The 14,372-nt window shown below is 43.4% G+C and overlaps 1 protein-coding gene across 3 annotated transcripts in view; it reads left to right on the top strand.

Annotated features, from left to right (window-relative positions):
* LOC131091487 (sphingosine-1-phosphate transporter SPNS2-like) overlaps window positions 1-14,372 on the top strand; it is a 134,323-nt gene that overhangs the window by 52,251 nt on the left and 67,700 nt on the right. For all 3 annotated transcript variants that reach the window (XR_009115399.1, XR_009115398.1, XM_058037586.1), the window contains exon 3: window positions 9,766-9,902. Coding sequence is in view for 1 of the 3 variants with exons in the window: in XM_058037586.1 (XP_057893569.1) it covers window positions 9,766-9,902 (137 nt within the window). In the remaining 2 variants the exon portion in view is untranslated. The remainder of the gene's footprint in view (window positions 1-9,765; window positions 9,903-14,372) is intronic.

Raw genomic sequence — 14,372 nt, 5'->3', positions numbered from 1 at the left:
AACTTTCCCTGCAACTGATTACACAGTGGCAAACCAACCCTGTCACGCACTGTGTGAGCACCACAGCCAGGCAGGGCTGACACCTCCTGCTGCCCTGTGTGACCAGAAGGTTCCCAAACACCCAGAGCTGCTTAAGTCAAATGGAGGAGAAACTGCAACAGGACAAAGCTCTGACTGGGAGCTTCATAACTGTGTATGTACAGGGTCAGAGTAACTGAAATGTAGAAATGTAACTGTGAGCCACATTCCAGCTTTTAGGAATAAGCTGGGTGCAGCTCAGGGATCTGTTAATAGGTTATTGCATGATCAAGCTGGTAGAAATGATGCAGATGCAGTTTTGTCTTCCTAAATTTTGTTGGTTTGGTTTGGTTTGTTTTTTTTTTCAGAATACTGTGGGAATAGTTGTAACTTCTAGACCACATCCTTTCAGTGTATTAGCCAGAGTCTTTGGTTGTGATCACACATGTAGGGAAGAAAAAGATGAACAGGACAAGAATAGGGTGGTAGTTCCTGGGTATACCAAATCCTGGCTAGCTGAGGATGTCCTGAACAAGAGGAGCTACCTTTAGCAGCCTTTCAGTCAGTATTCCTGCAGGGTTTTGTCCAATTCTGTTTTGTAAAAACATAAACTCTTAACTCCTGGGGCATCCTGTGCTAAAATTCCAGTCTTTAGTTAAGTTTTGTGAATTAAGGTCTCCTTTGATTTGCATTTTTCAGCTGCCAGTGTTATTTGATGCCACCTGGCTGGTCAGTCTTCTAAGAGAGGAGGGGATTCAGTTTTCCCTTTTCCTTGTCACTCATGGTGTTAGATCTCCTCCATATTTCACACTGGTTGTTCCGTTCTCAGTTGTTTAATGTTCTACTGTAAAAGGAATTGTTCTGCATTTTTGGCAATTCTTTTTGATGCCTACTGTGCCTTTCTCAGTAATAACCTTTAATATTACAGGGATGCAGTAAACTTACTGGTGCAGAAGTGTTTTTATTGGCACAGAGGTTCTGATCTCTGCTGCCATTAGAAGCCATAAGCAGCTCTATCTAAATAAAATTCTCAGCTGTAATGCCCACTGAATCAAGGAGTCTTCCATCAGCTTTGGTCAGGAGTCTAAATGAAACCACACTGAAAGCATTTTGCAGGAAAACAACTCAAAGTGGAAGTAGCTGTAAAACAGAATTGGCCTTGGCTTATTTCATCCATCACTTCTGAAAAGTAAGAAATGCAAAAGCAGAGTTTAAACACTGCCAGAAAAGCACGTTTTCTGGGCTCTGCTGACAAGTGCCAGCAATGTAATGCTGTTTTAGGCAATAATCTGCATGGCTTTGTATGGCACTGCCATGGAAACCCAGCTGTGCCACAGCCTCCTCTTCCCTCTGCATGGAGTGAACCAGATTGTGGAACTCACTAATGTGAATATTATTTTTTGAATTGATGAGGAGAGGTGGTGTCTGCTCCTCCTCAAGTTCTCAGAGTCACAGAAAACATTCTGCTACTATTATTTCACTGGACAAGCTGCTCCTCAGGGCTGGATGGCTGCTGCTCTCCCACTGCAGGGTCAGTCAAGTTCAGGCACAAGGAAAGTGATGGACTGGGAGCTGGATGCTGGAGCCATCCTTTGAGTAACAGTTTTATTGATGTTCAGGTTGCCCAAATCCCTTTAAAACAGTGCTAATGTGATCACTGTAATTCCCACAATGAAAAGCAGAAGCAGGGGGTTTCCTCTTTTCTATTTAAATGATGCTGTCTCTGTACAGCTGTTCAAAGTTTAGTCTTGTAGCATGTCAGCTCCTGCTCCAAATTAATTTGCTGGACATCCAGAGAGATAAAACAGTGCAGTAGAATTCTGGCTTTTCCACTGTTGTACACTTGTATTTCAAAGTGTACAACAGGGGAAATACAGCAAGATGGAATTGAACCTCAGATGCATAAAAGAGTTGTGAATTGATAACTGTGAGTAACTATCTCCTTATGAGATAGTTAGTCTCCTTAGTCTCCTTCAGCAATAAGGAAGATATGAATGGCTGAATCTTTAAGTTCAGCTTCAATTAATATAGAAAATTAATAAAAACAGTTAAAAAATTGAGTGCTGGGTTTCTGGACAGTCTTATCTTACTTTCTGTTTCTAAGGAGTGGATTTCCCAGCAATTCCCACTGAAGCAATTATTCTTGTTAGTTAAGGTGAACAAAGCAAACTTCAGGATATCCTTTGCTGGGAACATAGGGGCTAACCCTTGGAAGAATCTGGTTTCTGCAGTGAGGAAAAAGAGGGGAATTATCAGTACTGAACTCTTCCAAGCACTGCATCTTGAGTATTATTGAGTGAATTGTGAACTTGCCAGACAAGCTGCGTTCAGGCCTTGTCTGGCTTCTGAAGTGGTGTTTTTGTAACCAGGTTCTGACCCTGTCTCAGCAAATGGAGCTGAGTGTGTTGTACCACAGCCTCCCTCTGTGTGTGTGTGTGTCAACTGTATGTGCACATACTCATCCTAAACATGTTGTTTACATTTTGTATCAGCTTGTGCAGGGAAAAAACTGGCACCTCATGGTGCAGTGTTCTCCCTATGGAAAAGACAAGATTGAGCTTGAATACTGATGAGTGGCATTTGCAGTGAGGGAAACATGGTCTGGAGTGTCCTGTGAAACACAAACACACACTGGAAAACACAGACTGTGTGAGCAGTTAGGGCCACACCTTCAAAACATATTTTCTCCTCTCTTCCCAACTTCTCACCCATTCCCACCTTGCCCCCCAGCCTAGAGCACTGAGTGCCATGTCCAGTTGATCCTTGAACATCTACAGGGATGGGGACTCTTCCACCTCCCTGAGAATCCCCTTCCAATGCCTGAACACCCTTTCAGTGAAGAAATTCCTCCTGAAGTCCAGCCTGAGTGTTCCCTGGCACAGCTTGGGGCTGTTCCTTCATGTCCTGTCCCTGTTCCCTGGGAGCAGAGTCTGAACACCATGGGCTGCCTCCTCCTGTCAGGGAGTTGTGGAGAACTGAGAGGTCCCCAGGAGGGAGATGTGGAGAACCAGGAGGGAGATGTGAGAACCAGGAGGTCCCCCCTGAGCCTCCTTTTCTCCAGGCTGAGCCCTCCCCCAGCTCCCTCAGCTGCTTCTTATCATGCCTGTGCTCCAGCCCCTTGCCCAGCTCTGCTGCCCTTCCCTGGGCATGTCCAGCCCCTCAGTGCTGTTCCTGCAGTGAGGGGCCCAGAGCTGGGTGCAGTGCTCATGGTGTGGCCTCACCCATGGTCACCACAGGGACAGTGTCCCTGCTCCTGCTGGCCACACTCTCCTGACAGCATGCATTGGCCTCTTGGCCACCAGGGCACATGTGGGCTCATGTTCAGCCCCTGTTGGCCAGCACACCCAGGTCCTTTCCCACTGGCAGCTTTCTACCCACTCTGTCCCCAGCCTGTGGCACTGCCCTGGGCTGTGCCTGAAGTGCAGGACTCTTCACTTTGCCTTACTCAACAAGCACAAGGACACTGTGAGGCTTTTATAAAATTCTCCATTTTGTCCTGTGGTCTGTTCTGGGAGAACTTTTCAGACCACATCCAACCCAAACCTTCATATACCTTACTCCAATTGATTTGATACATTCTCAAGGTTTTTATTTCTTTTTTAATGCTCCTGTGTTCGACATTGTCAGTGTGTGACAGCTTTGCATGGCATATGGAACTGATGGTGTTTCAAAGCTCCTCACACTTGTCAGAAACTTCTTGTCTGCATGAGTCTGGAACCTGGTGGTCTCGTGCTTTGCACCCAGCAAAGTGCAGTAACACAATCCATCTGTTGGCTGCTGAATTAGCAATGAAGTAAAACAAAGCCCATGTGCAGAGGGATGTAACAGAGTACCTATAAAAATGTCTGTGGCAGGAATGGTTTCAGGGTGGTATTTTCTGAAATCAATTCTATTGTATTAATTCATCCTCCTTCAAAAGATGAATGTGTAAAATCACATTGCTGAGGTTCCTGGGGCCTTGGGCTGCCCCACCATTAGGTATCAGTTTTACCTTGGTCATATCATACAATCCAGGTTGAATCATCCAGTTAAGGTTGAAGACCTCTAAGATCATCAGGTCCAACCATTAATCCAGCACTGCCAACTCCAGCACTAACCCATGGCCCTCAATGCCACAACTACACAGTTTTTGAGCACTCCAGGGATGGTGATTTCTCTGCTGCCCTGGGCAGCTTCTTCCAGTGCCTGACCATCACCACACTGTGCCTGAGCTGGGGCACAGGTCAGGTTCAATGGTTAAGTAGCATGAAAGGATCTGTGTTTTCTTAGCTTAAATGGTGCTGTAAGAAAAAAATCACTTTAAATTGTGGTTGTAGACCTTCAGAAATCCCTCCAGCTTAGAGATGATCATATAAAGAGGACACTGCTGAAGCTGGAAGACCTGTGTGGGTTCCAGATTCCAGATGTTGTAGTTCATAATGGGCAGGTTACTCTCTTGTGTCTTAATTTCCTTAGCCCTAAAGTAGAAATTAATGTTTAACTTTCTTTCTAAATTGTCCCATGCCTCTCTGTGATTAAATGTGCTGTGTTGTATTTGCTGAGTTTATGCTATTATGATACATGCATATATACATAATATATATATTATGTATATAATATATATTATTTATATTATTTATATAGTATATAATACATACACTTATATATATGCGTGTATGTATTATATACTATATAAATAATATATATTATATACATATATATGTGTATATATATATATGTATATATATATATATATATATATATATATATATATATATATATGCTGTATTATAGAGAAAATAAAAATTAAAAGAGAGAGGGAAGCACTGCAAAAACATGTCTTTGGAGTAGAGGAGCTGGTTGGGATGTTGGAGAGTTTTATTCACCATTGCAGGTGGATGGTGACTGGTGTCACAAGCAGCTTGAGAAACACGTGCACTCATGACTGAAAGTCCCTGGGGTAGAAGTGGCTCGACCAAACCCCAGGGTTGTACTTGCACACACCCATGAAGCATCCCATCCAGGGCAAGCTGCCTGTTGGGGTGTTCTCATTGTTTGGCAATTTGTTGTTGGGAAGATGTTATCAAGCTCTCAGCACATAGTTCTCAGCAGTGTCTCAGTGGATGCCAGTCCCTTGAGGCAGAGGCTGTCTGGGTTTGCCTTCCACAGAGCCAAACTCACTGTCAGCACTCAATTAGATGTGTACACACGTTTTCTGCTGACTCAAAGATACCCACTAGGGTTTTTTTGTTGAGCATCCTTGTGTAGAGAAAGCTATTTTCACCTGACCCTGAACCTTTCTAGCATTATTCCTGACAGGAAAAGATAAGCCCTGTGTGCTTAAAGTCAAAACCAAAAGAAGGGACTTTTTTTCAGAGGTGCCTGTGATCTGCTCAACCTTCCAGGAACTGAGGAACAGCAGCCCCTGTGTGTGTGGCTCTGTCACTGCCTCTCTTCCTTCTCGATTCTGCTCTGTGGATGACCTGCTGGCAGGAGAAGCCCCTCTCTGGGGTTATCTCTGGGTTCATAAGTCCACTAAACAAAAATCCACTAAAGAAAAGAGCGAGTGAGATGGAGGCAAGTGTCTTTGGAATCACCGGGTGGAGAGCTGGCAGGTCAGAGCCTTTTCAGGGAATAGCTGTAATGTCAAGCTGGTAAAGTTTTTGTTTGGAGAGGAAGAAGAGAAAAATAAAAGTGATGGTGTCTAGTTCCAGGAGGCAGGGTTTTTTTTTGCGACTGTTAAATATAAAGTTTACAGTTCCTTCCTCTTCTCTCATCTCCTTTGCTTCCACTGTTGGATTTACTTTTCCCCTGGGTACACAGGCAGCTCCTGAGAGGGGAATGTGTCTGAATAGCAGCTCCCTGGCCATAATCCTGAAATAGGACTGGAGCTGCAGCACCTGCAGCAGCAATAGAGGCTTGGGAGGATGATTTCCCTGTCTGGTGGGTGTTTGGGTGGGACGTGTAAGGCTTTTTCTGCTGCACATTGTTGTAATTCCAGCCACGCACAGAAAAAGCTGGGCAGTGCTGGCTGAGAAAGTGCTTGTGCACCTGTACAGGGTGGGACAGGCATCCAGAGGCAGAAATAGACACCAAGCCATCCTGTTTGGGCAATTACACTCTTCCTGCCTTCTCACCACAGGCAGTGTTCCAGTGGCTAAGCCACAAAGGGAGGAATAAAGACAAATGGGTTCTCCTTTTGAAAATACCTGTACTTAAAAGAACCTCCCTCCTTGATGGCATTCACTGTGTGTCTGTTTATTCATCCCTTGCTCACATGATAATTTACTCCTGCAGAAATGGATCTCAGCTCCACCCTGTGCTGGGACTGAGCCACTTTTGCTGGCACTGCTGGAGATCATTTACCAGGAGAAATGAGCTGTACACATCCATAATGGGACTGCCAGAGCTGTACCTGCCCCCAGTGCCATCACTGCCTCACAGTAGCTCATCTTAAATCCCAGTGGGTTTCTAACCCTGCCCTGACTTGCACTCTGTGTCTCTTCAAGAGCTGTAATATTCCAGGATGTCTCTAAGTGAAAATGGGAAGAGGAGCTGTTGATTGGGAAGAGGAAAGTGCAATGCCAGCCTCTGTCCCACTGCTGCCCTCATAGAAAAGATTTGTGGCTGTGGTTGAGCTGAAGCAGCAGCTGCTGTGGTGTCACTTCAGTTTTATTAATTTGGGAGTGGGGGAGTGCAAGGAGCAGAAGATGCTGTGGAAGAAGGGAGAGAATCCAGAGAGGAGGAGGCTGGCACAAGTGCCAGGCTCTATTACTGGAATGCAATTTGTGCCTAATGCCTTATGCTCAGCCCTCTTGCCTACAGGTTAAACATTTCTGCTGCCCCTCTCTCCCACTGAGGATGTCCTGAACAAGAGGAGCTCCCTTCAGCAGCCTTTCAGTTTGTATTCTTACAGGGTTTTGTTCAATCCTGTTTTGTAAAAACATACAAGCAGTTTTGTGTCTGGTGGATGAGGTCTCTCCTTTGTGGTGTTTATTGTCACAGAACCTCACAGAACCTCCTGTGCCAGAGTAACTCAGGTTTCCATCCCACCTGGAATGGCCCTGCTTTTGTTCACCTCAGCTCTGCCAGCCCAGGCTGGGCTCAGGAGTCTCTGCTGTCAGTGGCAGGAGTAATTGCAGAAATTGATTCATGGGAAATGCCTCTAACAGGAAAATCCTTTTGACAGACCACACAGCCATCATACCCTGCATTTATTTGAGTCAATCAATGCTCTGATGCATATTTGGGTCATAAATACTTTGATATAAATTGCATTTATTCTTGTGACAGCTGTGTTCTATTACCTGTTATTTATTTGGCTCTGTTGTCCTTTCATTTTACACCTTGCGGAGCTGTCAAGTCAGCTGCTTACCACTGACAAAGCTCACAGCTCAGAGTCTTCCAAAAATAAATCCTCCAAAGGGATTTGAGCAGCAGAAGGATGTATATTGTTGGAAAGTCATTGGACAATTTTTTTTTTTTGTTGGTTTTATTTGAAAGAGTAGCTTTGTCCATTTTGCCCAGATTCCAGAATTAGACTTTTCATTTATGATCCAGAGGTCATTGAAGCTAATAATCCCAGTGATTAATATGAGTTTTGAATGACACCCTGTGTGTCTCAAAGTTGAATTAACCATATTTTTTGATATTTGAAATGCTGGGATGCTGACTTGGATGTTTCTAATTTTCCCTTGGAAGTTTTTCAGTTTTGTGCCTTTTTACATTGTAAAAATGGCAGAAAATGAGGGTCTGAGATGAATGAATTGTAGTGTCCTTCCAAGAGAAAGATCAAATTGCAGTGCTCACCCTGGTCTGGACGAGTCACAGTCATTTTCTGCTTCTCATTCCCAATGAACAGCCACACATCCTTCGTGCCAAGTTGTTGCACCAGCCCTGCAAGGTGCCAAGCCCTTGGTGTTAATTCAGGAAAGCACTTAATCATGGAATTGATGACTCTGAAGTGCCCAATATAAGCATGTGCTTAAGTGCCTTGCTGGAGTGGGGCCAGAGCAGATGTGCCCTTGCTGAGCAGAGATTTGTGAGCTGCTGCTGGTCCAGTTTCTCTGTGAAACAGAGATGAGAACACTGCTTGTAGTTTTATTGGTAGGCTTTGTTTGCACAAGGATTTTGGGATAGATGCAGGGACTGAGTTCTATCAATAGGATTTATGTGTGAGCTAAGGAACAAAACTGTTCATAGCATTACTACTGAAGTATCTGTGCTATGTTGCATGTGCTGCATTTCAGGCCTTAACATTTCTCTGTTATCTTGATTTATTTTACTCTAAATGTAAAAAGAGTAATCCTGAAATTGAGTTCAAATATCACAGTGCAAAATACATACACACTCACATGGGTCACAAAACACAGATGCAAATTAATGTGTATTATTTATAAAGCAGCTTTGACATCTTACTATACTTAAAAAAATACATTTAGTCATAGTTCAGCATTCTGCACATTTTTGAACTATCATATATCATCACCCATGAAAAATTCATTATTTGGGTCTTAACCATTTTAATTTTATATACACACTCCACCCAAAAGGAGGTGTGTCCTCTGCTCTTGTCCTTTATTTTTTTACCTATACTGTCCCCCCACCTTATTTTACACAATAAAAAGTGGACAGCTGGGGTTGGGCTGTGCCAAAAGCCCACAGTGCCCTCCAAGACCCACCTGATAAGAAATGAGTGTCAGGACTGTGTGACTAAAGAGAGACCCCCAGGTGTTCTGGTGTCCTACCCAAATCCTTCTGGACTTGCTGAATCCCAGACAGCCAGTTATAGTCAGAGTTCATACTGCACACCAATAAAGTCCATGTAGTTGCCCTTATCCAATCCTCTAATGTGGACAGACAAAAGCCAGGTAAAAATCAGCTTCAGACATGGAAATTTCTGCCAAAATCCAAATTAATAAGGGGCGTGTTGTGTATGACCCATTTCAGGTGTTCTCAGGGGGTTCACAGGCCAGGTTGTTCTGAGTTGGGCGAAGGAATGAACTCTGAATTGAGGTGATTTTGCAGAAGTTTCTCTGTCACGAGCCTCATTCTTACATGATAGCAGCTCTTTGTTTAATGCTTTGGGGCTTTTGGAGGGAACAAATGGTCAACTTGAAGTCTTTCAGATGAGGACAATCCTGGCCTGTTTGGACTTTGTAGGTTAAAACTCTTTCTTCTAGTGAGGCTGCTTCAGTGATGGTTTAAGTACAAGTTTAGTGATGGTGAAAGGACCTAGTGAGGAGACAGGGCTGGTGACAGTAGGATGATAGTGGTGTTTAATGGTGTTCCTCACTGTTTCATAATTTCTTTAAAATTGGAAGGATGCAAGGATGAAAGAGCCTCAGCTTCTGTGGCCCATTTCTCTCAGGTCTCTGCTGCAGAGCCAAAAATGAGCCCTTCCCTTGTTTTCTGTGTGCTTGAAACTCCTTCCATCCTCCACTTCACCTTCTCAGTAACATTTAAGCAGAAGCTCTTAATTTATTCTGTCCTGGTTTTGCCCATCCCCAGTCAGACTGTGAGGGGCTGGTGCTTTCAAGTAATACGAGTTCCCTGGCCTGAAGTTTCTCTGGGAATGAAAAATCTGTTTGATTAAGGAAGCACCGACTTCAGAAAGCCTTATTGGCCTGCACAGCTCTGCAAGGCAGGGCTGCAGAATGTCTAATTATTTGGAACTGTCCTCTAGAGGATTTGGCTTGCAGAAAATTAGTCTTCCTGTTCTTGGCCTGATGTTTATTAAGTGTTTTTTCCTTTTTCTCTCCTTTGCAGTTTTTATCTGTAGTTTCATGGTGGCGGCGCCGATCTTTGGTTACCTTGGTGACCGCTTCAACAGGAAGATCATTCTCAGCTGTGGCATCTTCTTTTGGTCAGCTGTCACTTTTTCAAGCTCCTTCATCACTGAACAGGTAAGATCTTTGCAAAGACACTTTGCAGGTTGTCCTGAAAAGATGGACAGTATTTTCCTAAACAACTCCCCATTGCAGTGTGCTCAAGGGGAACACATCCCTCCTGTGTGTATTTAACATTTAGCATGTTGTATTATCTGACCTTTTGTGGGAGAAGTGTGCTCTGTGTAACTGTGTTTGCTTAACTGTGAAAGCTGTCACCCTTTGATAGTGCATATTCATAAAAAGGAACAGATGAAGCATATCTAAGCAAGAGTTTCTGTTGACATAAGGGCTTTGTTTTGAGGGAGATCCTAAAGAAGCTTTAAAAGGCTTTACAAAAGTCTGGGGAAAATGAATCCATGGCTACACAGTGGTTCTTTTGTCTTCTGATATGTAACTGCAGCCATTGGATTTTGTTGGGAAGTCTGCTCGTGGTATGTGGAATAACAAAATGCATCCAGCAGTGGTTTTACAGATGCACTTTGGTGTCTGGCCACCAAGGCAGAGAAAGTGGATGATAACACAGAGATCAGACAGTTTCAGCTCCTTTAACACTTCTCAAAGGATTTATCTGGGGAAACTGGTGATGGAGTTGCCAGGCTCACCTAATTTTGTCAAGCTCTGCCTCCCTCTCCTGCTCCCAGGACAGCTGCAGTGCCCCATTCTGAGCGCTCCTCACTGCATTCATTTTCTTGTCAGAGGCATTTGGAGGAAACACTGATCTGGCAGTTTCTGGGGGGAAATATCCTCTTGTTTAATCATACTATAGCAGAGATTTAATTGCTGCAGGTGGCAACATTCCTGCAGAGGTAAATCCCAGCTCCTGCCATCATCAGGCTGGTTTCCCCAAGGGAGGCAGGGGCATTCCTCATCCTTTCTGTCCAGCTGCGTTCCAGGGATTGCAGCATTGTGGTCACGCCTAAAGAATGACAACCAGGGGCTAAACCTCTCCACCCTTCTCCATCCTGCCCACCCACATGCTCTTCACTTTTTAAAAAAAGAGAGTTTCCACTTAAAGCAGGCAGTGGTACTCATGTCAGTGTGGCTTTCACCAGGATTGGTTGTTGCTGCATTTCTAAAGCAAGATGCACATGGCCAAAAGTAGAAGCCTTTAACTCAGGAAATTGTTCTGGGTTACCCTTGGCCAGGAAGCACCTTTTCCAGAGAAAGAATGTGTCTCATCTAAAATAAAGAAGGAAATTTTTTTTGTTTTCTCTTTAATTTTTTTCTTTAAATGTTTCTCATAACATTCTGCAAAAGCAGCTTTGATCAGAGCCCAAAGACAGAAGCATTTTAGAGAGAGCCAGTGACCTTCTTATGAACACTTCCTGTGTTGCAGACATATATTTATGCTTAGGTTCTCATTGATCTCCCTGCAACTGGGTCCCACAGCTGGAAGTGGGAGAGCACTGGAACTGGACTGATGCTTTCAGAGTTGAATTTCAGTTGAAGGATTTGGGGCTTATTAGCTGAAGTAGTTCAGGGATTAATATAAATGGTTATTTGTACACAGGGGCTCAGAGTGGCAGTAGCAAATGTTTGGAATCCAAGCCCCAATGTTTTGGAAGTCATAAGAGAGACAAGATCAAAATAGCCAGACCTGTATTAAGTCATCCTGGATATGCATCAGTACTAACTCTGGACCCCAAAGACCATCTTGACAAAAACCACCCTAATACTTAGAAAAATCCCCTGTCCTGATTGTCCTGTAGTCCTCAACTCCAGCAGAAGACTTAGTTATCAATCCAGAGTTCTCATGCCCAGCCCCTGTCACTGGCTCAGGAGGCAATGGAAGATGTTGCAGCTGCTGTAAGGATGTTCTCTACCAGTGGCTGCAGCACTGAGCAAGGTCCTAAGAATAATCCAGCTTCCCATGTTATCCCTGCCACTTTGGTGCCCATGTTGGAGCCCTGAGCCCTAACTGGGAAGACATGCCACTGTGGAAAGTGAAGGGAGACAACCCATCCTCTGATCAGCATCAAACTCCGATTTATTGATCCACCAAGCACATTTTATAACAGTGTTAATTAAGTTCATACATATTGCAAAACCCGAGCTCATCATAGGTTACAGATTAAACATTAACCCCTCCTTTTGTTTTCAATACCTGTGGTTTGTTATTGAAACCAAGATTTATTTTCTCACCCTGTTCTGAAAGTTCTCAAGGCCTCCATGTTTGTCAACTTTTGCTTTCCCATACCAGCCAAGGACAGAATGTTTACCTGTTATGAAAAAACAGCCTGAGAACTTCTGCTGTTTACAGAAACAGGCTGTGAGAATTTGCTCTTCACTACTGCCTTTTCCATCAGCTGTATATGATTATGGCATGTCTGAGCAAAACTCTATAAGCCATTTCTGAGCAAAATTCTCCAACATGCCACATTGAACAAGGTGAATTCCTGACATGCTAAAAGGGTCAGAGAAGAGCTTTTTCTATTTTTTTTTTTTTTTTTAATCTAGGCATTTTTCCTGATCTTTGTTGTCGAGGATTCATTTGAGGAGTAAAATGTTGCTTTTTCTATCAACATTTTTTTTTTCCTTTTAAGACAGTATAGGTATTTGTTGGGAAGGAGGACAGAGAGCTGAAATATCAAAAACTCTTTGCTGGCACAAATAAAAGCAGTAGTAAAACATCTGTGAGTAGAGAAGCTGTCACATGCAAGTTGAGATGAGAACACAGGGCTGGAAGGAGCAAGTTGACACAGGAGAACTCCTTTATGTGGCAGCACCAAAAATCCTGAATTAGGTGAGAAAGAGCAGCCTTTCAGGAGGAATAGCAGAATCCCTGTCCTCAGGGATTGCCTTTCTTCACATTTTGATGGGGCCTAGTGCCTCATGCATCCTGTCGCTGTGCAATTAAATAGAATGCACAGCACACAGCTCAAATCTGGAGTGCAAATGGGAAGAGACAGCTTAACAAAGGCCAAAAGCAGCTACAGAGCTGGTGAACTCTGAAGGCACCCAGTTTGTGAAGCTCTTTGGTAGTGTGTCAGTCCCTGGCTAAAATTTGAACATCTAAAGGAAGCCATGGAAAATGCTGTTGTTTGAGTCAATGATTAGATTATTGTACAAACAAATTTACAGAGAGACACATGTTCATTCTCATTTGTCCTACTGTCCTGCCACAACTCCATCTGCTGAGCATGATGCCCTGTGGTCTGGGATGTCCCTGGGGTCAGCTGTGTCCCCCCAATTCCTGTGTCCCCCCCAGTTCCTGTGTCCCCCCCAATTCCTGTGTCCCCCCAATTCCTGTGTCCCCCCCAGTTCCTGTGTCCCCCCCAATTCCTGTGTCCCCCCCAATTCCTGTGTCCCCCCAGTTCCTGTGTCCCCCCAATTCCTGTGTCCCCCCCAATTCCTGTGTCCCCCCAATTCCTGTGCCCCCCCAGTTCCTGTGTCCCCCCAATTCCTGTGTCCCCTCCAATTCCTGTGTCCCCCCAGTTCCTGTGTCCCCCAGCCCTTCTCTGGGGGCTGAAGAGCAGAACAGACCTTGACTCTGTCTAACCCTTGCTCAGCAATGAAAACATCCCTGTGTTATCAGCTCTGTTCTCAGCACAAATCTAAAACATGGTCCCATAGCAGCTACTGGGAAGAAAATTAACTCTGTCCCAGCCAAAAATTAACCCAAATTAACTCTGTCCCAGCACAAAAGAATTGGAGTGCAGTAAAGCTCATCTAAGATACTGTCTAAATGCTATTTTATTCTGCTTGGGTTAAAAAAAGTAACTGAAAATCAGCAGATAAATCAGGAATCGGATACATGTGCCATGCAGACAGTTGTTAGAGAGCTCTGCCTTTTAAAAATATCATTAGTTATTTATTATCAAGTATCTCTGGGTTCCTATAATGGAATAATGTCTGTCAAATAAATGAAGAATTGATGTCTTATCTGCTGGTAGGTACTAAATAATTAGATAATAGGCTCTCACAAGGCAAAAGAAAATCAGGCCAAAATCTGAGGGTAGTTCCAGTGCATACAGGGGGTGATAGAAAACAGCAATGCCTGAATTCCACACATAGCAAAATACAAACAGGACAGCTCATGCTTAAAAGTTTGGTTATTGTTCATGAGAGCTTAAATTAATTTTGAAAGAAATCAGAGTAAGAAACCAAATAAATACTGTATCACAGATTGATTCCATAAATACACCTGTTTCCATGGATAAAAATATCTAATTATAAATTTAACTAAAGAAAATCATCAGAAGTAGTAAGACTGAGATAACATTGGTAAGCTCACTTTTTAGTGTTGTTTGATGATTTATGTTAGTCCAGAATTTCTCTATAGAAAGATAAGACATGAGGCCTCCTCTGCTTTGGTACTTGCACATTTCTGCTCTATAGCACTGTTTAGCACTTTAAAATAAAAGTTCCATTAAGAAACCATTAACAAACTTGTTCAATAATATAAAATCAGGTAAAGTTGGTACATATTTAGACATATCTCTAAATTAACTCCATTTATAGAAGCTTCAATAAATAATGGGTGTG

The sequence above is a fragment of the Melospiza georgiana genome, chromosome 19, assembly GCF_028018845.1.
Source record: "Melospiza georgiana isolate bMelGeo1 chromosome 19, bMelGeo1.pri, whole genome shotgun sequence".
Classification (NCBI taxonomy): domain Eukaryota; kingdom Metazoa; phylum Chordata; class Aves; order Passeriformes; family Passerellidae; genus Melospiza; species Melospiza georgiana.
The sequence above is the reverse complement of the archived record's forward strand: the minus strand, read 5'-3'. Positions and strand labels throughout refer to the sequence as shown.